Source organism: Lepus europaeus, chromosome 11 (assembly GCF_033115175.1).
Source record: "Lepus europaeus isolate LE1 chromosome 11, mLepTim1.pri, whole genome shotgun sequence".
In the NCBI taxonomy this organism is placed as follows: domain Eukaryota; kingdom Metazoa; phylum Chordata; class Mammalia; order Lagomorpha; family Leporidae; genus Lepus; species Lepus europaeus.
Genome location: NC_084837.1, coordinates 89,204,483 through 89,230,662, shown reverse-complemented (window position 1 = coordinate 89,230,662; position 26,180 = coordinate 89,204,483). Strand labels below are relative to the sequence as shown.

General features: G+C 51.4%; 1 protein-coding gene across 1 annotated transcript in view; it reads right to left on the bottom strand.

Moving 5' to 3' along the window:
* The window catches only part of IQCH (IQ motif containing H), a 218,024-nt gene that overhangs the window by 39,211 nt on the left and 152,633 nt on the right, over positions 1-26,180 (bottom strand). The window contains exons 15-16 of the mRNA XM_062204812.1: positions 21,783-21,903; positions 15,762-16,048 (exon numbers count right to left, since the gene is read on the bottom strand). Coding sequence (XP_062060796.1) covers positions 15,762-16,048; positions 21,783-21,903 — 408 coding nt within the window. The remainder of the gene's footprint in view (positions 1-15,761; positions 16,049-21,782; positions 21,904-26,180) is intronic.

Here is a 26,180-nt window from a genome sequence, read left to right as displayed (position 1 = left end):
AGAGAGAGAGAGAGAGAGAATATCTTTTACCCTGTGGTTCACTGCCCAAATGCCTGCAACAGCCAGGGATTGGCCAGATCAAAGCCAGAAGCCAGGAGCGCCATCTGGGCCTCCCACTGGGTGGCAGGAGCCCACTACTTGGGCCATTTTCTGCTGCATGCCAAGAATTTGCAGGAAGCTGGACTGGAAGTAGAACCAGGATTTGCTATGGGGCGCAGTGATTTACTGACTTATTTATTTTAAAGATTTATTTAATTTATTTGAATGGCTGAGTTACGGGGTTGGGGAGAGAAAGAGAGAGAGAGAGAGTCTTCTATCTGCTGGTTCACTCCCCAGACAGCCATTCCTGGCTGAAGCCAGGAGCCCGAGCACTTGCACCATTGTCTTCTGCTTCCCCAGGCGCATTAGCAGGGAGCTGGATTGGATGAAGAGCCCCAGGACCCAAACCGGCGCCCACAGGGGATGCCAGTATCACAGGTGGCGGCTTGACCTGCTGTGCCCCAGCGCCAGCTCCCAGTGGCTTGGATTGCTGAGCTACAACTCCCATCCGAGGTAGTGTTATTTCTTTGCAAAGCGGTTTTGCATTGAGTCTTCCGAGAGACGTCCACTTGTCCACACTTCCTTTTGCAAAAGGAGGAAAACGTTGTGGCTGCCCTGTGGGGTTCAGAACATGCTCCCTCAAGTCCAGGGAGGGGCTGCAGGGGAACACAGCTGCCAGTGGGGGGAACCCCAAGTTCTCCGTCTTTTCTGCCTGTGTCCTCCCTGTGGGAGGTGGATTTCGTTAGCTTATTTGGCTTTGTATTCCTAACTTGGCCTGATCAGGCTTTGAGGGTTGGTTACATCATTTACATATTAAGGCATTTGTGTAGAAACCAGACCCCAGAAAGGTGGGCCCTGGGGTGGGCGAGGACTGTGCTGTGCTGGGGAGAAACCCGCTCCATGGCACTTCGTTTGTTCACTCATAAGGGCTTGGCACAATCGAGACGAGTCTTACGTTTAAGAAAGCAAACTATATGCTTATTGGAATATACATATTGTTAAAGCAGTTCTATTTGTGCAAAAGATTCATGTAACTTTATAAAGGGTTTCAGGGAGTTTAAAGGAGTTTAAGAGCTGCGCTAGACTATACTACTAACAGATGTTCAGTGACATGTTTAAGTTTTTGTTTTACTGAAAAAAAGCAATGGATTACCTGATATTTTCTTTTTTAAAAAAGAAAACCATCATACCAAAGCCACCACATTTTAAAGATGGCTCAAACTCATTACTTCTAATAATCCGAGAAAAATGTAAAATAACGGAAGGATACTAAAAAATCAATACTGCTGCAGTGGAGCTGGGAGATCTTCCCTGCTAAATATCCCCTCTTCAGAATCTCGGGCTGTTGTGTCACTTCTTGTGCTTTGTCTATGAAGACAGATGGTGTCAGTAATTGCCTATATATTTAATTAAGTTAAAAAGCTACATAGTAAGGTTTTGGCAAAACATTGCAAGTGGTGTGCTAGGAGCAAAGACAGCAAGGGAAGCAGAAATTGGGGCAGTGGAGACTTGAGCTCACCCAGCACACATTTTGGTATCCGTCTGTGTGGGGAGTTGGGATTGCATCTCATCAGCCTAATGCTACGAGCGAAGGCATTTATCCTGGAAGAGCAGCCCTGTACGAGACATCCGAGGTTCCGTCCTCTTCCACGAGTGACCAGCCAGGCGAGGGGGACGTTGTGCTGCCCATGCCACGCCTGGTCTCTGACCCAGCACTTCAGTGGCTTGGACGTTTTCTGCCTAGGCTTTCTCATCCAGCGGGCTAATCGTCGTGAAATTATTATGGGGGATAACGCCGTAGCGACTCGTAGAAAGTGGTTTGGAAAACCGACTTAGCCATTCTCGCCGTGTCTGTTTGCAAGGCTTCCATCCTACGAATGCACCTTCTGGCTCTGTGGCAATATGGCGCTCCCAGCTGTGGTGCTGTGTGGAGGCTGCGCATTTAAACTCTTAACGCTTAAAAATGGCTGCCCTGACGCTGAATTCATTCCATTTCGCTTAGTCATTAACATTTAATGATTACCTTATGTGCTGAGCACAAGGCTGGAATATATTTAAAAAAAAAAAAAAATAGGAGCTGTGCTTCCTGGCTTTAAGCTGTTCAACTCGATTCAACAAACATGTTGAGGAGATGCAGGAGAAACATACATTTTTCTTTGGTGATGGTGGCGGAGGAGGGGGAAGATATTTACATAGGAAGTCACCAGCAAGCCCATGCGGTACCTCAGTGAGGATCTGCGGGAGAGGAAGCAGCGGCCAGGCGGCCACCTGGGTCATGGTATGAACCCTGGTATGGTCATTTAAGAGCTGTGTAACTGGGGCTGGGGCTGTGGCACAGCGGGTAAAGCAACCGCCTGCAACACCTGCATCTCATATGGGTGCTAGTTCTAGTCCCGGCTGCTCCTCTTCTGATCCAGCTCTCTGCTGTGTCCTGGGAAAGCAATGGAAGATGGCCCAAGTCCTTGGGCTCCTACACCCGCATGGGAGACGTGGCTCCTGACTTTGTATCGGCGCAGCTCTGGCTGTTGTAACCATTTGGGAAGTGAAGCAGCAGGTGGAAGACCTCTCTCTCTCTCTCTCTCTCTCTCTCTGCCTCTGCCTCTCTGTAACTCTTTCAAGTAAATAAATAAATCTTTTTTTTTAAAGAGTTGTGTGACCATGAACCTGTCAGGATAGCCTCAGTTTCCTTGCGTCTGCTTTCCAGGTGGTGAGGAATAATACGCAGCAGAGTGTGGGGTGCAGGATGGAAATTCAACAAGTCATTACTAGTCTCAATAAGAACTACTCTGGGGCCCACACTGTGGCATAGCAGGTAAAGCTGCCGCCTGCAATACTGACATCCCGTATGGGCACTGGTTCAAGTCCCAGCTGCTCCACTTCTGATCCAGCTCTCTGCTGTGGCCTGGGAAAGCAGTAGAAGATGACCCAAGTGCTTGGGCCCCAGCACCCACGTGGGAGACCTGGAAGAATCTCCTGGCTCCTGGCTTTTGATTGGCGCAGCTCTGGCTGTTGCACCCCTTTGGGGAGTGAACCGGCGGATGGAAGACCTGTCTGTCTGTCTGTCTGTCTCTCTCTCTCCCTGCCTCTGCCGCTCTATAACTCTGTTTTTCAAATAAATCAATAACTTTTTTTAAAAAAAGAGCTACTCTGGCTATCAACGCAGTACCTCTGCTTTGAGAGGCTAGAAGACGAAGGGGCAGTTGGAGGGGATTCACTATGGGAGATTTTCCAGGAGAAGTTGGACTCTGAAACCTGTTTGGAAGGGAGGGGGAAGTGCACACTGACAGACGGACACAGACCTGCAAGCTGTGGGGCGAAGGCAGTGTGGGGCGGGGCACAGGAGCAGGAAGCACGGGAAGAGATGGAGCCACCACGCTTGCTTGTTCTGGACAATGACAATGACCAGCCAGAAAAGCAGTCCGTGCCACAGGGCTCTCTCAAGAACTAAGCAAGACCTTGAGCCAGTGGCCCTGGACTCTGTCACCCCAGCACCATGGTACACAGGTGTAATTAAGTTAAGGTGCACGTGAGGCACAATGTTGTGGAACTCATACAACTTAATACAACCACCCCCCAATAGCCTAATTAAACAATGGGCAAAGGACCCAACAGTCTTTCCTTCTGAAGAGGACATCCAGATGGCCAACAGGTATGTGAAAGGTACCCAGCATCGCCGATGACCAGGAAGATGCAGGTCAAAGCCGCAGTGAGGTATCCCTGCACACCTGCTGGGATGGCCACAGCTATAATCTGGATACAGCGCATCCCTCGGGAGTTCACGGGCTGGGAGCTTTGTCCCCAGTGTGGTGGTGGAACCTTCTAAGAGGTGGGGCCTGGAGGAAGGTCATTAGGTCAAGGGGCCCCACTCTCAGGAGTGGATCGATCCTGATCTGGCAGGGTGCTTGGGGTGAGTTCTTGAGAGAGTGGTTGTTACAGGTGAGCCTGGCCCCTCCCTTGCTGCTCGTCTCACCACGTGGTCTCATCCACAGGTCGCCTGACACTGTGATGGCGTCCTCTGTGAGGCCCTCACCAGAGCGAGTGCGTACCAGTGCCAGGACCTCGCACCTCCAGAACCGTGAACTAAATGATTGCCTTTCCTTTAGGCGTAACGTAGCCTCGGCTACATGCAACAGACCAAGGCGGCCGTTGCCGAGACGTCAAGAGCGGTGTTTAGTCTGGCTGGCAGTGAGACGCCCACCTCCCGTATCGCAGCGCCTGGGGTCGATTCTGGCTCCGGCTCCTGCTCCTGACTCTGACTTCCTGCCAACGCAGAGCGTGGGGAGCAGCAGCGGAGGCTCAATAATTGGGTTCCTGCTACTTGCATGGGAGACCTGGCTGAAGGTCCTGGCTCCCACTTTGGCTCTGGGCATTTGGTACGCAAACCAGGGAGTAAGAGCTAACATCTCTCTCTCTCTCTCTCCTCTCTTTCTGCCTCTCAAACAAAATTTTTTGAAAGGACAAAAGGATGGCAAGGATGTGGAGAAAGGTAATATTTATGGAAATATAAACTGGTGTGTCCATTATGGAAAAAAAAATCCTCAAAAACTTAGAAATAAAACTACCAGGGCAAGTATTTCGCCTAGCGGTTGACACAAGATGCTCTCATCCGGCCGGCGCCGCAGCTCACTAGGCTAATCCTCTGCCTGCGGCGCAGGTACTCCGGGTTCTACCCCCAGTTAGGGCGCCGGGTTCTGTCCCCATTGCTCCTCTTCCAGTCCAGCTCTCTGCTGTGGCCCGGGACGGCAGTGGAGGATGGCCCAGGTGCTTGGGCCCTGCACCCCCATGGGAGACCAAGAGGAAGCACTTGGCTCCTGGCTTCGGATCGGCACTGCGCACCAGCTGTGGCGGCCATTTGGGGGGTGAACCAACAGAAGGAAGACCTTTCTCTCTGTCTCTCTCTCTCTCTCACTGTCTAACTCTGCCTGTCAAAAAAAAAAAAAAAAAAAAAAAAAAAAAGATGCTCTCATCCTGTATCGGAGCACTTAGGTCTGAGACCTGGCTCTCGCTCCTGACTCCAGCTTCTTGCTAATTCAGACTCCAGGGGACAGCGGCAATGGCTCAAGTAACTGGGTTCCTGCCACCCATGTGGGAGACTTGGATTGAGCTCCTGGCAGCCTCAGCAGAGCCATGGTTGTGGTGGGCATTTGGGGAGTGAGCCAGAGGATGGAACTTCTTCATCTTGTTTGTCTCTGTTTATTGCCTCTCAAATAAATTTTAAGGAATTTTAAAATAGAACTACCACATGATCCAGCAATCTCATCTCTGGGTATCCAAGGTCTTCGGAAAGTTCATGGAAAACATGTATTAGGAAAAAGCTATGCATGGATTTAAAAAAAAATGAACTTTTAAATCATTTTCCACAAACTTTTAAAAAAGATTTATTTATTTGAGAGGTAGATTAACAGAGAGAGAGAGAGACAGAGAGAGGGCTTCCATCTGCTGGTTCACTCCCTAAATGGCCAAAACAGTGGAGTTGGGCTTCCTCCAGGTCTCCCACATAGATGCAGGAGCCCAAGCACTTGGGCAATCTTCCACTGCCCTCCCAGGCCATTAGCAGGAAGCTGGATCAGAAGTGGAGCAGCTGGGACTGAAACCAGCACCCATATGGGGTGCCGGCACCACAGCTGGAGGCTTAACCTACTTAAACGCTACAGCACCGGCCCCTCCACAAACTTTTAAAAGTACCCTCATATGTAGTCAAATAAATAAATAAATAAAATCACTTTTTCAAGAGATACCTGCTCTGCCATGTTGATCGTGGCATTGCTAGCAGCCAAGAACGAACACTACGGCAGTGTCTGTGTGTGGAAGAGTGGGTAAAGAACTGGTGGTGTGTATACAGACAGCAGAATCTTACTCAGCCCTGCAAAGGAGGAAATCTTGCCATCTGCGATAATGAGGACGAACCTGGAGGACATTGTGCTAAATGAGATGCGCCAGACACGGAAGGAGCTTCCTCTCACACGCGACCTTATACAGCGGGAATCAAACGCGCACACGGAAGCAGAAGGTGGCTACTTGGGGTCCACAAGTGGAGGAAAAGGGAGATGCTGGTGGAAAGGCACGCACCTGCGGTTAGAAGATGACTCAACTCTGGAGACCCAACGCGCCACGTGCTGGCTGCAGTCAATTACACAGTCAGTTCTGTGCTTGAAATCTGCTAAGACAGTGGATCCTGGCAGAGGGTCATGTGCGTTCTCACCACACAGAGAAAAAGGCAATAAGATGATGATGAAAATGTCGATGAGCTGCACTGAGGTAATCACGTCACGTAATATGCATATACATACATCACACACACATACATCACACATACACATACATCACACATACACATACATCACACATACACATACATCACACATACACATATATCACACATACATATACATCACACATACACACACATCACACATGTACATACACACATCACACATACACATACACCACACATACACATACATCACACATATACATACATCACACATACACATACATCACACATACACATACATCACAATACACATACACATACATCACACATGCATATACATCACACATGCACATACACATATATCACACATACATATACATCACACATACACATACATCACACATGTACATACACAAGTCACATATATACATCACACATATACATACACATACACCACACATACACATACATCACACATATGCATACATCACACATACACATACATCACACGTATACATACACACATCACACATACACATACACACATCACACATACATATACATACACATACACACATCACACATACACATACACACATCACACACATGCACATACATACATCACTTATACACACATATATAGGTGATCATATCACAGTGTACAGAGTATCCAAGCATCACATTATACTCCAATTTGCATTTGTCAGTTCTACTTCAGTAAAGCTAGGAGGAGGGAAGACATTTAAAAAGTTGACGGGCCGGCGCTGTGGCATAGTGGGTAAAGCCTCCACCTGCAGTGCCGGCATCCCATATGGGTGCCAGTTCGAGTCCCAGATGTTCCTCTTCCGATCCAGCTCTCTGCTATGGCCTGGGAAAGCAGTAGAAAATGGCCCAGGTCCTTGGGCCCCTGCACCCATGTGGGAGACCCAGAAGAAGTTCTTGGCTCCTGGCTTCAGATTGGCACAGCTCTGGCCGTTGCGGCCAACTGGGGAGAGAACCAGTGGATGGAAGACCTCTTTCTCTCTCTCTTTCGTCTCTCTCTCTCTCTCTCTCTCTCTCTCTCTCTCTCTCTCTCTGCCTCTACTCTCTCTGTGTAACTCTGACTTTCAAATAAATACATCTTAAAAAAAAATGCCTCCTGCAATGCCGGCATCCCATACAGGCACTGGTTCGAGCACCAGCTGCTCCACTTCTGATCCAGCTCCCTGCTATGGTCTAGGAAAGCAGCCCCAGATCCTTGGGCCCCTGCACCCACGTAGGAGACCCGGAAGAAACTCCTGGCTCCTGGCTTCAGATCGGCGCAGCTCCGGCCATTGTGGCCATCTGGGAAGTGAACCAGCGGATGGAAGATCTCTTTCTCTGTCTCTCCCTCTGTCTGTAACTCTGCCTCTCAAGTAAATAAATCTTTCAAAAAAAACTATTTGAGAGGCACCCAGAGAGGCAGAGAGAGAAAGAGAGGCAGAGAGTGCCTCCATGTGCTGATTCACTTCCCAAATGCCCACAATGGCTGGGGATGGGCCAGGTCAAAGCTGGGAACCAGGAATGCAATGCAGGTCTTCGGCACGGGTTGCGGAGACTCGGCTACTTGAACCATCACTGCTGCCTCCCAGGATGCACACTGGCAGGAAGCAGGTGTCAGGACCAGAACCAGGTATGAAACCCAGCAGCCTGATATGGCACCTGGGCCTCTTACCCTGTGGCTTAACTGCTAGGCCAAACCCCCGCCCCAGAAAGGACACTTTTGCAAGGAAAAATTGGTCACACAAAAAACCTTGACCACAGGTGATAGCCGGAAGTGGAAGGAAGACGTTTTCCCATTCTTCTTGCAATGCTCTTGGGCAGGTTACACAATTACCAAAAAAAAAACAAACAAAAAAGAATCTTCTGCTCCCCCCCCCTCCTCCTCCTCCTTCTTTTAAGATTTATTTATTTGAGGCCGAGGCTCACTAGGCTAGTCCTCCACCTGAAGCGCCAGCACCCCAGGTTCCAGTCCCAGTTTGGGGCGCCGGATTCTGTCCCAGTTGCTCCTCTTCTAGTCTGCCTGGGAAGGCAGTGGAGGATGGCCCAAGTGCTTGGGCCCTGCACCCGCATGGGAGACCAGAAGGAAGCACCTGGCTCCTGGCTTTGGATCGGCGCAGCGCACCGGCCAGAGCAGCCATTTGGGGGTGTGAACCAACGGAAGGAAGACCTTGCTCTCTGTCTCTCTGTCTCTCTCTAAAAAAAAAAAAAATATTTACTTGAAATGCAGAGTTACAGAGAGGCAGAGGTGGCGGGGAGGAGGGTGGTCTTCCATCCACTGTTTCACTCCCCAAATGGCTACAATGGCCAAAACTGAGCTGATCCGAAGCCAGGAGCCAGGAGCTTCTTCCAGGTCTCCCATGCAGGTGCAGGGGCCCAAGCACTTGGGTCATCTTCCACTGCTTTCCCAGGCCATAGCAGAGAGCTGGATTGGAAGTGGAGCAGCCGGGACTTGAACTGGCGCCTATATGGGATGCCGGCACTGCAGGCAGTGGCTTTACCTGCTGCGCCACAGCGCCAGCCCCATTCTGGTCCTTCCTAGCTTCAGCAGGGAGCCTTTCCCTTCCCCCTGCCTGCTGCCTCTGAGGCCTGCATGGTCATGGCACCTCCTGCAGAGTACAGGATGCAGGGGGAGCCCCCGGCCCCTGCAATTTCTAGGCGATTAAAGTCAGTTAAAGACCTCAAAGCATGGACAGAGGCGTCCTGTTCCTTATCTGAAAGGAAGCAAGGATCTCCGTGATGGGGGGGGGGGGGGCACCTGCAGCGGTCACGGCTGGGACGCCCGGGTGTGGTCACAGGAAGCAGGCCTCATGTACGCAGATGGACCAAAGCTCTCAGCCTTCCTGAACGTCAGGATTTACAATGGATGGGTGTGACCCACACACTCAAGGACAGTGGCACACGGGCACGTGTGACGTACGGCGGCGGTGGGCCCCAGCTCCCTGGCATGCTCAGCGTGAGGGAGCAGAACTGTGGTTTTGACCGTCAAGCTGAGCAGCGCGGCCCTTGAATGGACTGCGGACTCCGCGTCCTGACCGTTGCGTGTTTATCACACATCTCTCTCCCCGACGCAAACACGCAGGCCCGCTAAAGGGACCATCTTTCGTTTTAATGCTACACAGTCCTTTGGGATCTATTTCGCTTCACTAGGTATTAACTTGTGATTAACAGTGTGCCTATTACAGGACTGGAAAACACTGAGTAACAGGCACTTCTGTCTATACCCAGGCCTATTAAATTTTAATTCAGATGTACACTGTTGACCTTCTTATATATAAATAAAATTCCCTCCCCAAAGAGAAGAGGTGTGCCTCGTTGAGCTGTCTTGGTGAATTACTTCTATGTCTTAGAAACACAGATTGAGAACTTGCAAATGACAGGTACTGGAGGGGAATTCGGAGAGAGGCACTCAGTCATTCATTTAATAAATATTTATTGAGCATCTATTATGTGTTAGACAGGGAGCTAGGTGCTGGGTGTATGGAAATGAGCAAGAAGGAATGATGATATTTCTGCGGCTCGTGCCTATTCCATTCCCTGAAACAAAGTGCTTACAATTTTGATGCTTGTATATCACTTGGCGGTGATGAGAACGCTCAGTGACTTTTAAAAATAATGCTAATTCAATTCCAAATCCGCTCCCAGTCTGAGAACCTGCTGAGGGCTCCTGTGACAGCTTCCCATGTGGTTATGCCACTTGATTTAATGCGAGCAGCACCTTCTGTCTGCTCAGCCTCTCGGAACAGCCTGCGAGGAAGGCAGAGGCAGTCACTGCCTGCTGGTGAAAGAAGCCAAACAACAAAGGCTGAGGGAGGCCAAGTGCGTACGAGGTGTCACGCTGATCAGTGGGCAGACAGGGCCAGGGCCCATTACCATCGCAATGGAAGTATTTTTATATCAATCTAGTCTTTTTTTCTATTCTACGCTGATGTTCTCTGTTTAGAAACTCTTAGAAATAGTTTTTGGAATATATAGGATACACTCTGATAGGTATCAGAGTCTCTGAGCTTTAAAAACAGATTTATTTATTTGAAAGGCACAGTTATAGAAAGAGAGGGAAAAGCAGAGGGACGGAGGGAGGGAGCGAGGGAGGGAGGGAGGGAGAGAGAGAGAGAATCTTCCATCCACTGCTTCACTCCCCAAATGGCCGTGACAGCTGGAGCTGAGCTGATCCAAAGCCAAGAGCCAGCAGCTTCTTCTGGGTCTCCCTAGATCGGAAGTGGAGCAGCCGGGACTCAAACCCATATGGGATGCGGGCACTGTAGGCAGCGGCTTCACCCCCTATGCCACAGCGCCCGCCCCATTCCTTCGTTTTTAAAGAAGCGGTGTCTGTCGGTGCTGCTAACAGACAGCCAGGTCTCCACAGTTCACAAGGACGCTCTCATCTAGGAGTGCCAGCAAAAAGCATCTTTGCAACCTGCTTGCCGAGAGACCTTGAGGAAGGAAAAGAATCAGGCCGTCCTAGAAGTGCCTGTCTATGGAGGCAGGGCGGCGAGCACGCGCGGAAGACGCGGGTGGTCACTTTCCCCTCACGCACCCTGTGCTTTCCACCCCCACCTTTCACAGCCTCTCCCACTGGGAACCACTTCTCTTGACCCTCCTCTGAATCCCAGTCTTTCAGGCCACAGCCCACCTGCTCTGCAAACACCCTTCTTGAGCACTCCAAACGGAAGGGATGCTCACATCTGAATTCACAGAGCAAGTCACGTGGCTGCCAGCCTGCCATGACCGTTTTCATGTTTCTTGTACTGTTCTATGTAGCCGTCACTTAAGCTTTTCCTTGCAATGCTTCCCCAACTAGACTGGGAACCCTCCGAGGGCAGGCATTTCCAGATCTGTGTCTTTGGCTTCTCTGGCCCTCGTAGGATGGTTTGCATGTAACAGATACTCAGCAAACACCTGCTTTGTTCAGAGGTTCCAGAAAGAGAATAAGGCAGCTCAACAGAGTCGGATGTTCTAGGAGTTCTGCAATCCCCTCACTCAGGGAATAATCAGTTATTCAGTGGCTGGCCTAATGCGGCCATCATAATGTTAGTTATCCCAAAGAAGTTTAAAAAAAAATGCAAGGCTGGTACCTTTTTTAGAGGATTTAAAAATCTCGTGGAGGGGCAGGCGTTGGCCTGGTGGTTAAGGCTCCGGTTGAGACGCCTGAGTCCCATGTCGGAGTTGCCTGCGGTTGATGATCAGTTCCAGCTCCCTGCGAAAGCAGGTCCTGGGAGCAGCAGTGCTGGCTCAGGTGGCTGGGTCCCCGCCGCCCACATAGGGGACCTGGGTTGAGTTTCTGGCTCCTGGCTTCAGCCTGGCCCAACTCTAGCCACTGTGGGCATTTGGGGAGTGACTCAACAGATGGGAGCTCTCTCTCTCTCTCTCTCTCTGTTTCTTGAATAAATATGTAAAAATTAAAAGAAAAATATTTTAAAATCTCATGTATTCAATATTTACTATGCCTATGAACCGTTAGAGTACAAGAACATTTTGTGCGTGGATATCCTTGAAATTGAATGATGGAAACTAGTTTTCTACGTTAGGAAGTAGATTTTGTTTATCTCTGTTCCCTCAGCACCTAGCGTATGGCCAGAGCAGGCCTACAGAAGTATTTGCTCATTGGCCATGCCAGTCCCTCCCTCCTCAATCTAAAGTCTCTGCCAGCTACTTCGTGCCCCTCCCAGAGCCCACTCAGTACCTTCCACCACTGGCGCTGGCTCACTGGGGTTGGGAAATAGGCTTTGCTCCTCATCATTTAAGGATTAGCTGCTCCACTTCTGATCCAGCTCTCTGCTATGGCCTGGGAAAGCAGAAGATGGCCCAAGTCCTTGAGCCCCTGCACCCGCATGGGAGACCTGGAAGAAGCTCCTGGCTCCTGGCTTCAAAACGACGCAGCTCCAGCCATTGTGGCCATTTGGGGAGTGAACCAGTGGATGGAAGCCGTTTTTTCTCTCTGCAGAGAGAGAGGCAGAATAACAGAGGGAGAGAGGCGGGGTGGGGGGGCAGAGAGAGAGAGAGAGAGATCTTTTCCATCCATTGGTTTACTTTTGGCCTATCCAAAGGCAGAAGCCAGGAGCTTCCTTCCCAGGCCACAGCAGAGAGCTGGATCAGAAGTGGAGCAGCCGGGATGCAAACTGGCGCCCATATGGGATGCTGGCACTACAGACAGCGGCTTTACCCACTATGCCACAGCGCTGCCCCCTCCATAGTACTTAATTCATTTATCTATATTAACTTGATTGAAAAATTCCTGATTACTAGAATTTAGGCTATCTGAAATTTTTTGCTCATCTAAATGTTGTAATTAATATGTGTATATACATCTTTGTGATTATTTTCTTACAATAACTTTTTTTTTTGACAGGCAGAGTTAGACAGTGAGAGAGAGAGAGAGAGAGAAAAAGAGAGAAAAGTCTTCCTTCCATTGGTTCACCCCCCAAATGGCTGCCATGGCTGGCACGCCACGCCGATCCAAAGCCAGGAGCCAGGTGCTTCCTCCTGGTCTCCCATGCAGGTGCAAGGCCCAAGCACTTGGGCCATCCTCCACTGCCTTTCCAGGCTACAGTAGAGAGCTGGACTGGAAGAGGAGCAACCGGGACAGAATCCGGCGCCCCAAACGGGACTAGAACCCGGGTACCGGCGAGACAGGCAGAGATCAGCCAAGTGAGCCATGGCGCTGGCCTCTTACAATAACTTTTAAAACATGGTCTATTATTTTTTTAAAAGATGTAGTTGCTTATTTGAAAGGCAGAGTTACAGAAAGAGAGATTTTCCATCCACTGGTTCACTCCCCAAATGGCCAAAGTCAAGAACCTGGAACTCCATCTGGGTCTCCCACATGGGTGGCAGGGGCCCAAGCACTTGGGCCATCTTCTGTTGTTGCTTTCTAAGGTGTATTTGCAGGGAGCTGGACTGGAAGCAGAGCAGCCAGGACTTGAACTGACACTTATGTGAGATGCCAGCATTGCAGGCAGCAGCTTGGCCTGCTGTGCCACAGCACCAGCCCTGGGACTATCATTACTACATTTTGAATTATTGGTACAGAAAATAAGTACTGTGAAAACGTTACTGAAAGAAATAACGCTTGGGGCTGAAAGTTGCCCCAGAAGTCAAGTAAGCTAAGCTGCTCATCACACAGCCGAGAAAGCAGGAGGCAGCGGAGAGCTTGGGGTCTCATGGCCATAGGAGGGTTGAAGCCGCGATGGGAAGAAGCGCATCACAGATGAACAAACGTGAGCCACCGGGTTTGGCATCCAAGTTCAGGTGTGGGAGCTGGGCACATGTGACAGGCAAGAGAGCTGGCGACAGTGGGAGATCGGCCACGTCAGAGATGCATTGATCAGACAAGGGTGTACACCGGGGATCAAGCCCCAGTCTTCTCCCTGTTGTCCCTCGGAATCTCCCACAGAAACCAGAATCTGCAGACGCTCCGGCCCCTGGCGTCAAACAGCGCAGCATTGCGTAAAACCTACGTGGCCCTCCATAGGATTTAAGCCATCTCTAGATTACTCCTAAAACCCAATACAGTGCGAGTGCCGCGACAATGTAGCTCTATGGCTACAGAATAAAGACAGTGAAACAAAGCCTGGGCATAGTACAGACGGAACTTATCTTTCCTGAATACTCACCACCTGTGCTTGGTCAAGTTCACGGACGCAGAACTCACAGTTCTGACAGTCTTTACTTATTTATTTTGTTATTATGTAAGCAACGACCAATTTTATTTTTTAATATTTACTTATTTATTGATTTTCCGCTACTTGAAAGGCAGAGTAATAGAGAGAGAAGGAGATTTTCCATCCACTGGTTCATTCCCCAAATGCCCGCAACAGCTGGGACCAGGCCAGGCTGAAGCCAGGAGGCCCCAAGCATTTGAGCCATCTTCTGTTGCTTCCAGGTTGCCTGAGCTGGATCAGAAGCAGAGGAGCTGGGACTTGAACCTGGCACTTCCATATGGGATGCAGGTGTCCCAAGAAGGCAAGAAGGTGGCTAAGCCACTGCCCCACAACACCTGCCCCATCCAGGGGACTGAGTGCCCTTCAGCCTGGCCTCTCCCCTCTCAGCGTGCAGGCCAGAGAGCGGAATGTGAAGCCAGGGGAGGGCCTGGAAAGGCCGACAGCAAACTGAAAAGCTGCAAACTGCCCCAGACCTCAGCTCTGACATCGAAACCGTCATCTGACAGAACGGGAGCCCCAAGAAACCGAGAGCGATGACTAGCGAACTATCAGAGGACAGCGACAGTGGCTCCAGGGCCAGCAGCTGTGGAGAGAGGCAGGCCGCGAGGCCGCCTTACAGAGACCTGGAGCAACAGAACGTGCTGGAAAAGAACCCTATGGAGCAGCCCTGGACTGAAGCATCAGAAGTTGAGGGAGCAAACAGCAAAAAAGGTTTAAAAATGTTTATCTGGGCCAGCGCCGGGGCTCACTAGGCTAGTCCTCCTCCTGTGGCACCGGCACCCCGGGTTCTAGTCCCGGTCGGGGCGCTGGATTCTGTCCTGGTTGCTCCACTTCCAGTCCAGCTCTCTGCTCTGGCCCGGGAAGGCAGTGGAGGATGGCCCAAGTGCTTGGGCCCTGCACCCCATGGGAGACCAGGAGAAGCACCTGGCTCCTGGCTTTGGATCAGCGCAGTGCACCGGCCGCAGCGGCCATTGGGGGTGAACCAACAGCAAAGGAAGACCTTTCTCTCTGTCTCTCTCTCTCTCACTGTCCACTCTGCCTGCCAAAAAAAAAAAATGTTTATCTGGAATATTCTATGTCAGAGCCATACCCATGCATATATACACACGAAGAATCTCATCAATGTGAGATTGAATAAATAAAAGCTCACTATAGATAGTAATGTGTAGAACAACACCATCTGTAAGACGCTTCTATGCAATCTGAAACCATGTATTTTCTCAAGGTACATCTGTGTGCAAAGCGCGATGCCATGGAAGGAAAACACCCCAAATCAAAGACTCCGCTTCCTCCTTGCCCCGGAAGGAAGGGGGTGCCTGCGTTTGGCCAGGAGGACACAGCACGGGGGGGTTCACACTGCTTTACTTAAGCTGGGTGGGGGTGGCACCTGGTATAAGTTAGACCTTATATTTCTAACACTATTCCATTTTTTTTAATGCAGAAAATAACGGACAACCAACTTGCCAGAGAAGTACTGATAAGAAAGGGAACAAAAGTAATGATTCTTAGCCCCTTCCTAGTGACTGATCTACTCGGGAAAAGGCTGTAGGCAGGGTCCTTCCCTGGACGCACACAATGGTTCCACAGGGCGCAGGTGGACAGTGTGCTGCGGGATGAAGTTCAGTGCTTTCAACTCCAACTACAGCTGAATGGGGCGACCCCGGCCCCTGATTGCAGACACAGAGCCTGGCTTCCCCCAGGCCGGCCCGGGGCCGCATGATGCTGAGTTTACAGAGGCCCCTCACCAGAGCCCCGCGCGTGTCAGAAGCTCCCTCCCACTGGCCACTGCCCTTACCCATCTGAGTATTTCATGGGGACATCGGACTCACCTGCTGCTCCAAGGTGCTTGGGTCAATGAAAGTCACCAGATCTATAGAAAAGTAACCAACCACATCTCTCATTTTACAGGCATTTCCGACTTGGAGGCACAGAGAACAGAGAACTTGGGGATCCACGGAGGCCTGTGGCATGCTGGTGCCCGAGGAGATGAAGGGGCCCTCCGCATGCAGCTGGTCGCCGGTGGACAGCACCTTCACGTCCCCGCCCGGCTCTATCAGCATGTCCACCGTCAGGTTGGTGACGCTGTCTGCGGGCGGGAATGCCTCGATCACGCCCCCTGGTGGGAGAAACAGGGAGTAGTGAAAAGTCCTGTTCACAAGGACTCCCTCATTTAGCTGGGCAGAAAGAGCCCAGGCCTGGCCAGATGGACCTGGGCTCAGATTTTGTATCCTCCACGTCTTGGGAGACTCTGGCCCAGTAGCTTAAGTTGTCTGGACTTTTTTTTTTTTAATCTGTAAAGTGGGTGTAATAAAACCTGCCTTGCCGGAGTCTGGGGAATCTTATATTGTGTCTGCAGGGTTTAGTCCAATGCTTGGCATACAGAGCAGGGCCCACGGAGGGGTGGCTTTGATTCTGATCATGACTGTGATGGCATGTGAATATCGAGTCTATGCCCACTGCTCGATAAACGGCCCCAAAAGGTTCTGGTCCGATCCCTCCAGGGGCGTTAACTGCCCATGGTCCTTGGGTTGTAACCTGGAGACCAGCAGGTTCCTTCTAGTAAATGTTGTTGCTTTTTTTTTTTTTTTTTGGACAGGCAGAGTGGACAGTGAGAGAAACAGAGAGAAAGGTCTTCCTTTGCCGTTGGTTCACCCTCCAATGGCCGCCGCGGTAGGCGCGCTGATCCGATGGCAGGAGCCAGGTGCTTCTCCTGGTCTCCCATGGGGTGCAGGGCCCAAGCACTTGGGCCATCCTCCACTGCACTCCCTGGCCACAGCAGAGAGCTGGCCTGGAAGAGGGGCAACCATTGTTGTTGCTTTTTAAAGGTTTCTTGGGCTTGGGCGGTGAGCAGGCATGGAGCACGCTGAACATCAGGTCGGCCAAAGGCCTCCTGGAGACAGCCAGTAGCAAAACATTTTTAAAAATATAGAGCCAATCGCAATCACCTCAGCCCAGTTGGAATGGCTGTCATCCAAAAATTAAAAAGTAACAAATGCTGGCGAGGATGTAGGGGGAAAGGTACCCTAATCCACTGTTGGTGGGAATGCAAACTTGTACAGGCGCTATGGAACACAGGATGGAGATGCGTCAGAAATCTGAAAATAGATCTACCACATGAGCCAGCCACCCCACTCCTGGCAATTTACCCAAAGGAACTGAAGTCAGCACATGAAACATTTATCTCTAACCCATGTTTATTGCAGCTCAATTCACAATAGCTAAGATATGGAATCAACCCAGATGTCCATCAGCTGGTGAATGGATAAAGAAATTGTGGTAAACATACACTATGGAGTACTACTCAGTCATAAAAATGAAATCCTGTCTTTTGCAACACAATGGGTGCTACTGGAGATCATTATGCTTAGTGAAATAAGCCAGTCCCAAAAAGGTAAATATCATATGTTTTCCTTAATTTGTGGTAGCTAATACACAGAGTATAAAAAAAGCAATGTATACTGGATAAAGCTGCCGCCTGCAGTGCCAGCATCTCACATGGGCATCAATTTGAGTCTCAGCTGCTGCACTTCCGATCCAGCTTTCTGCTATGGCCTGGGAAAGCGGTAGAAAATGGCCCAGGTGCTTAGGCCCTGCACCTATGTGGAAGACCCAGAAGCAGTTCCTGGCTCTTGGTTTCAGATAGGCATAGCTCTGGCTGTTGCAGACATTTGGGGAATGAACCAGCAGAAGGAAGACTTTCTCTCTCTCTCTCTCTCTCTCTCTCTCTCTCTCCCTCCTTCTTTCCCTCCCTCCCTCCCTCTCTTTAACTCTGCCTTTCAAATAAATATATCAATTTTTTAAAGTAATGTATATGAGAGAAATTGACATTTTGAGATTTGATTGTTTATAGCCCTTGTCTATACTCCTGAGGAACGCTGGCTTTTCTATTTCCTACTCATTAACTTCTTTAGTGGTAGGTTATGCTTGTGATTATAAAGTATATTGAAAGTATGTAATTGTAAAAGTTAAAAAGAAAAAAACAAGAAAGGAAGGGGGAGAGAGGGTGTGAGTAAAGGAGGGAGGGTAGGATGGGAAGTTTCATTATGCTCTTAAAACTATATATACAGGGGCTGGTGCTATGGCGTGGCAGGTAAAGCTGTCACCTGCAGTGATGGCATCCCATATGAGTGCTGGTTCGAGTCCTGGCTGCTCCACTACTGATCCAGCTCTCTGCTATGGTCTGGGAAAGCAGTAGAGGATGGCCCAAGTCCTTGGGCCCCTGCATCCAAGTGGGAGACCTGGAAGAAGTTTCTGGCTTCAGATTGGCCCAGCTCTGGCCATTGTGGACATTTGGGGAGTGAACCAGCAGATAGAAGACCTCTCTCTCTCTCTCTCTCTTTCTCTCTCTCTGCCTCTCTATAACTCTTTCAAATAAATAAACAAATAAATATTTTTAAAATGTATATACAAAATAAATGAAATGTGTTTTACTTATATAAATTTAAAAATTAAAAAAAAACACACAAACAAAACAAACAAAAACTAGAGAGCCAGGAGGTGCTACCATTTATGAGAAACAAGTTTACTGATCAAGACAGCTTTGTTGCCTATCATCTTCCAAATACCCCAAATCACCAAGGCCAGTCGGATGCTCAGCGACAGCAGCCTAACTTTCTTGGCTGTTTTTGGGCTAACTTGGTGGTATCCACAGAAATTTCAAGCCCCGATGTTCTGCTGTGAGGCCTAACTTGTACATCTTGCAGTACATAGCCCTTTTGTCAGAAAAGCACTAGAAAGTATTACTTGTAAAGAGTTGGGCAACTTCAAGGTCAAAACAACTATGTGTGCCCCAGACAGAGTGACCTTTAGAGCTTGACATCAAGAGGAACTTGGGGGGCCGGCGCTGTGGCTCACTTGGTTAATCCTCCGCCTGCAGTGCCGGCATCCCATATGGGCGCCAGGTTCTAGTCCCAGCTGCTCCTCTTCCAGTCCAGCTCTCTGCTGTGGCCTGGGAGTGCAGTGGAGGATGGCCCAAGTGCTTGGGCCCTGCACCTGCATGGGAGACCAGGAGGAAGCACCTGGCTCCTGGCTTTGGATCGGCGCAGCGCACCAGCCGTAGCAGCCATTTGGGGAGTGAACCAACGGAAGGAAGACATTTCTCTCTGTCTCTGTCTCTCTCTGTCTATAACTCTACCTGTCAAATAAAATTAAAAAAAAAAAAAAAGAGGAACTTGGTGTCTGTCCCACACATTTGCTGGGGGGGGGGGGCAGGGGGGCGGGCAGCAGGTGCATGGCCTCTACCCGTGGGTGTGGGCCTCAGGCTTGGAATGAGGCACTCAGCCACGTTCTGAGATCGGAGCCATTCTCGAGCGCAGCCACCTGTCGCTCCAAACAAAAGGCACTTTCCTCCAGAGTCCTGCAGTTTGGCCAGAGGCGGCCCTAGTGAACGCTGAGTTTGGGGAGGAACTTGACTGGGGAGAGGCCTCAGGCAGTCCCTGACCCACCTGTTTGGTCGGAGGGAGCTGTGCTTCTCTTCAGATGAGGGCTCCTGGTGCGTACGGTGCCTGAATACCAGGCGTTGGGATTTAGCAAGGCAAACACAATAAAACAACAACAAAATCCACCAAACCAAACAAAAATAACAACCTACTGAGAGAGGAACAGCCAGAAAAAGATCTTCTATCCTCTGGTTCCCACTCCAAATGACAACAACAGCCTGGGCTGCACCTGACTGATACCAGGAGCCTGGAGCTCCGTCTGGGTCTCCGACGTGGGTGGCAGGGGCCCGTACTTGGGCCATCTTCCAGTGCCTCCCAGATGCCTTAGCAGGGAGCTGGACCAGAGTAGCGGCACAAGCAGAGCCTCGACCCACTGAGGCACAGCGCCCGCCTCAGGGCTGACTCTCTGGCTTTGACTTTACTGTCTGCGGGGGCATTGGCAACGACACTGTACAGCTCCCTCCCGTCCCCCTGTCCCCAGAAGCAGCCTTTGTCAGCCTTCTTGTTAGGCGACTGGCAGCTACCTGTTGCTTAACTACTTCTTTAGGGGTGTGGCCTGTGCACCTGCCTGGCCTGTGTGTTCCAGCAGCCACTGCAACTGCCCTTTGGGACCTGCTGCCACACACTGAGCCAGGATGCGTGGCTGGAGGAACACGCCCAGCGGCTCCACTCAGTGGCCTTCTGTGGGCAGAGGGCTGTGCCTCAGTGTCTTCCTCTGTAACACATGGGCGATGTTGGCACTGCGGGGCAGTGGGGGACTGTGGGGGCAGAAGAAACGCATTCACGCACACATCCTGAGAGCCATGTCAGGCCCAGAGTAAACTCTGTCCGTGCCACCACCACGCCGCTGCTGCTCTGGTGACCACGTGACATCTGCTGGCCGGATTGTTCTCATTGCTTGCCTGCAGCGAATGGGGTGGGAAGGGGCCATCTGGGGCCTGTTACACTGGCCCCTCTCCTCGTTCACCTGGGTGGCCGGTAAGGACATCCGCCTAACCCTGCAGTCCCCCGCAGAGCGAGGGCACTGGCCTGGGTCCCTGTACAGCACCCCACAGGGGGCTCTGTGCCTGGGGAGGAGCCTCTCACACTCCAGTCACTCCCTCCCGAGGTCATCCGTGAGGGAGGAGGAGGATGTAAGCATCGGAAGGTGGTGGTGTGTTGCAGTTGATTTCTCAACAATGTTGCAGTGGGTTGGTTTCTGAGAAGAGCAGCGTGGTGGGGGCAAGAGGCGCGGAGTCAACACACAGACCCCGGGAGTCCGGTGAGAGCAGGCTTGAGGCAAGCAGCCGGCAGACTCATTTATTACAGTTGATACAACAGCTTATATAGCCAAGACCAGCCAATCTGGTCAAGGGGCGGTCTATACCCCAACCAATCACAGCCTGTCGCCAGGCAGTTTCCAGAGCCATCCAATCACAGCCTGTCGCCAGGCAGTTTCCAGAGCCATCCAATCACAGCCTGTTGCCAGGCAGTTTCCAAAGCCAGGTGGGTTTCAAAGCCATTCCTGACTAACTGACGCTCGCTTGCCAGTGGCCACCTTCGCATGGCCTTCTCATTCCACTACATTGGTGAGGATCCTTCTACGGAAATTCCACCTTCGGAACTGACAGTGGTGGAGGCTTTCGTGTGCGCATGAGTGGTCTTCAAAAGAGTATGTGGGAAATGGAAGAAAAGATTAAAAGCTCATTTTTTGTGTGCCCTCCCAAAATATAAAAACTTTGCATGGTTTTTTCTTTGCTTTCCTTTTTAACTTGAGTGATAGGGGAGAGGTAGAAGAGAGAGAGAGAGAGAGAGAGAGAGAGAGAGAGAGAGAGAGAGAATCTTCTGCACATTGGTTCACTCCTCAAATAATACCCACGATGGCTGAAAGTGGGCCAGGCTGAAGCCAGGAGCTGGGCACTCAGCCCAGGTCTCCCATGTGGGCGGCAGCGACCCAAGTACTGGAGCCGTCACCTGCTGCTCCCAGGTGCGCATTAGCAGGAAGCTGGAATCCGAAGCGGAGCTGGGACTTGAACCGGGGACTCAGATAACACGGGATGTGGGTGTCCTAAGAGGAGTCTTAGCTGCTGCAGCAAACACTGGCCCCCTGAGGGTAGGCCGGTGAGAAAACGGGGTCTCCGAGGGCCCCAGGGCCCTTGCTCAAGGCCGTGGTGGAAGTGCAGACCCCGGCCCCCTGATTCCAGAGCTCACCCCTCTGGGGAAGCCGCAGCTGCAGGCAGGGCTGTGTGGGCCGTGCTCTCCTCCTATTTACTTAACAAGCTGGGTGCAAGATAAACATGTAGGCAATGCTTCAGAAGAGAAGCCAGGTCTAAACCAATGCAGGAGGCGCCCCGGGTCGGACCCAAAACCCCAAAACTGGAACGCAAGGTTGCGGAGCCCCGTCCCCGGCAGAGACGCTCCAGTCTTATTTACCTTGGCTAAGAAACGTTTGCAGGAATTTCCTCCACGTCGGGAAGCGTCTCTCGTTGACTGGCTGCGCGTGCTGTGCTAAAATGCCCGCCAGCTCCTTGGAGATCTTTGCCAGAGCCGGCTCCTGCAGAAACAAATTAAATAGAACCACAAGCAATTTTACTACAGAAATGAAAACTGCTTGTGGAGTGATTAAAAACCAGGCCTCCAACAGGCAAAAAAAATATGTGGTTACTGTTTACCCAGAGTCAGAGGGGCCGTTTTGAACATTTTCTCCATTTGTCCAGGCCATTTCTGTTTTCCTGTTGCAAAGGGATGTGGACCCGGAAGGCACCCTTCCATCTGGGCATCGGGCAACCTACGGTTCAGGCACAGGCAACCTGACCAGCGCAAGGCCCCTGGGCCTCAGTTTCCCTTATACAAAATGTGGGGTCAATTAGCTTGTCCCTAAGGTCATTCAGAGTGGGATATCCTTGTTTTTTTTTTTTTTTAAGTTTTATTTATTTATTTATGGGCTGGGCCAGGCAGAATCCAGGAGCCAGGAACTCCAGCCAGGTCTCCCTCACGGGTGGCAGGGACCCAGGCAGTTTCCCAGGCACATTAGCAGGGAGCTGGATCAGAAGTGGAGCAGCCAGGACTCGAACAGGCGCCTATATGGGATGCTGGTACTGTAGGCAGTGGTTTAACCTGCTGTGCCCCACTGCCGGCCCTTGCATCTCCATCTTTTAAACCTGCATCCTCTAGGCCTTGTGGGTGGATATCTGCATCCTACAACTTCTTCATCAAAGCCTTAAACCAGAGAGTGAGCATATAGCCTAGTGGTTGTGACACCCGTGTCCCATATCAGAGTGGCTGAGTTGAGGCCCAGCTCTGGCTCCTGATTCCAGCTTTCTGCCAGTGCACACGCAGGAAGGCAGGGGTGATGGCTCAAGTCAGTGGGTTCCTGGCACTCGTGTGAGAGACCAGGGTTGCATTCCTGGCTTCTGCCTTCAGCCCATCCCAGCTGGCATTTGCGGAGTGAGCCAGTGGATAGGAGCTCTCTCCATCTGTCTCTCTGCCTCTCAAATCAATAATACATTTTTAAAGAAAGCCTTGAACTACGGCTGAAGCTGTGTAGGTGGGATCTGATGGGGGGCAGCTTAGGAGAGCCAGGTGGGAAGCGGTCCTGGGAAAGCCTGCTGGGGTCCGGGGCTCCTCTGTTCAGATACAAGACCGCTCCGTATCATTCGTGAAACAACTGAAGACGACAGAGCCCCCCGGCACCTGAGAACAGCGGGCTCTCCAGGGAATGACAAGTCTGGCTCTTCGACGGCACAGCCGTAGCTTGCTGGGACCATTTTCTTTTGTATGTCACAATTTCCGGGGCTCTCCCCCTCCTCGGCCACCCATAACCTTTCAGCTAGAAGCCACCTCTTCTGCCTTTATTTGCACCATCTGTGGGACAAAGGCACTGGACGGATAGAACGCCACATGAGGGACGCTGGCAAGGACAACTCGGACTTGCTGAATCGAACAATGAATGCCCAGAAATTGCGAGGAATTGACTTTGGCACGGTTGGCGCTGGAAGGAGTTTAGAAATCATTGTTGGGGCCAGAGTTGTGGTGTAGCGAGTTAAACCGCCACCTGTGACGCCAGCATACTATACGAGCTGGGTTCGAGTCCCAGCTGCTCTACTTCTGTCTGATCCAGCTCCCTGCTAATGTGCCTGGGAAAGCAGCAGAAGATGGCCCAAGTGCTTGGGCCCCAGCACCCACGTGAGAGGCCCAGAAGAAGCTCCTGGCTCCTGGCTTCAGCCTGGCCCAGCCCTGGCCATTGCAGCCATCTGGGAAGTGAACCAGCGGATGGACTACCTCTCTGTTTCTCTCCCCCCTCACCTATAACTCCTTCAAATAAACAGATACATCTTTTTTTTTTAAAAAGAGAAATTTGCATTCACCCATTTATTTCCAGTCTTACTAACACGCAAAAGTGATTGTCCTTTGCCCCCACCTGTTTGTGGGTCCAGTGCCCACGGGAAAGCCACAACACAAGGCCAACATCTGTGGTGTGCTCTAGGCAGGTCCACATGATCGGACTAATTCTCGAAATACCCAGGAGACCCTGGTGGGAGCTCTTCCTCCGTTAGCTTGGTAAGTGCCTCACATACGAAACAGAAGCGCCCTGAGAGGGGCAGGGCTCGACCACACGCTCCTCTGGCAGCCGGACTCCGGCTCGGTCCTTCTCCCAGCGTCCTCAAGCTCAGCTTTCTGTCTATTTCATGCCAGTTTCAGCTGAAACCTTTCTACCTTGCTGGCGGAAGACCCATGGCCTCTCACTCGCAAAGCGCCTCAGCTCTGCACACACACACACACACACACCCCGCTCTGGGAACCCCCGTGTTGAGGACAGGGGGCCCCACAGCCAAAGACGGCTCCCCAGGAAGTGGAGGCCCCTTTTTCATCCTGCTTCAAGGGCCTTTGCGTCCCTGCCTCTGAAGGGCATGAAACACGTCCTTCTCATCAAGACGTCCAGAGAGAAATCATTCATTCATTCATTCATTCACTCATTCACATATCAGAAAAGACTGCAGAATGTTAGGCCTTTACATAGTATACATAGCACTACAGTGGAGGGTAGAGGGGTTGGGTTAGGGTTTTTTTTCCCTTGGAGGGGAAGAGATGGAAAGGAAGCAATGAAGGAGCAAGTCAGAGCCTGGCCATTTAAATTGTTTTAATTTAAATGAGAAAATAATCATTTGCGAGCCAGAGAGCAAGGATGGGAAGGTGGAGAGGGAGAGCTCCTGCTGGGTCACCCCCCAGTGCCCATGATGGCTGGGGCTGCGCCAGGCTGAAGCCAGGAGCTGGGACCTCAAGCCAGGTCTCCACGTGGGTGGCAGGGGCCCGATTACTGGGTCTTTCCCGCTGCCTCCTCTGGTCTGCATTGTCTGGAAACTGGGATCAGAAGCCAGAGCTGGGGCTTGAATCCATGCACTCCAATGTGGGATGTGGGAGTTTTAGCCGATGTTAAACCACCAGGCCCACCACCTAGATCTTGAAACTAGATCCCCATCACCTAGAGGACCAAGTCCAAGGTCCTCGGCACAAAACGTGAAGGCTGACTGTGATATATGGCCTCTGACTAAGATAGCCTTGCTTCTCTCCTCCCGAGCTCCCTAAAACTACCTCTTTCTCTTCTTCCTCCCCTGGCTGACTCCTCCTCAATCCTTTCTGATTCCAGCCACACCTCCTCCAGGAAGCCTTCCCTGTGACCCCTGTCAAGATCCTGTCTTCCTGCTCTCCCGCTGCCTGGGGCTGCTCAACATCGTGGACACTGACCCAGTCCTGGCACAGAGAACTCTAAACCTCGGCAGCTAGAATTATGGCGATGGGAAGCCCTGGGACACGAACAGCTGACTTTGCAGGAGGAGAGGAAATGGGCACCTCTCAGCAGGCTCCCTCCTTCCTGCTGGGGATCCACCTGGGGGGGGGGGGGAATTCCCTGCCTGGGGGGGGATGGGATTCCCTGCCTCTGAGGGGCACAGGGAAGACAAACGAGGTGACCTTTGTGGAGCATCACTTTGGCTGCAACGCACAATGTGAAGGCCAATAGTGAGCGGGCAGAGGCTGTGGCTTGCACCAGGCTTCTGGATGCTGGGCCAGGCGCTGCCGCGACCGCCGACCACAGAGGCAGCCATTCTGCCTTGGCTTTGCACTGCGCACAGCAAGGGGGTGGCAAGCCTGCTGCTGGCACGGGAGGACGCGGTGCGCCCCGTCAGGAGGAGCACACAGCCAGAGGCTCTGGCAGTCTGACGTTCCACAGGGGGCTGCTGGGGCACGTGGGGGGCGGCTCGGGGCCGTGATTCACTCTCCAAGAAAAAGCCACGGGGACAAATCCTGGGAGGTGGCAGGGGGCAGTACTAACTGCTTAATTTATTCCTTTATTTTGAAAGCATCATACGGGCACCATAGGATTAGCACGAGAGTGGCCTTGGTGCTGAAGAGAATTTGCCCCTCTGCCTCAATGATGATGACGGTGATGGTGATGAAACAGCAGGACCTGCAGCTCATACATTCAAGGAGCAACAGCAAAATGACGTGCCACCTGAGACTTTCATTTTATTTGATTCCCCACCACCACCACCCCAAGACAACCCTCAACAGCCCAGTTTCTGCAGGGAACTACCAAACTGCGTGCGAACCGATGGATGAAGCCAGAGCTCCCGTCTGGGGGTACAACAAACCAAGAACCCGCTCCTCCTAAGAAGTCACAGGTCCCAGTGGCCACTGTGGATGCCAGAGGCGAGTTCCCAGCCTGGGGCGGGGGAGGTGGGGTGTTCTCCAGCGATTATAAGAGACCATTGCCATGACCCTCAAGGCAGCGGCCGGTAGGGGAAGAGCCGTGGCCACTGGGGTTGATTCCCC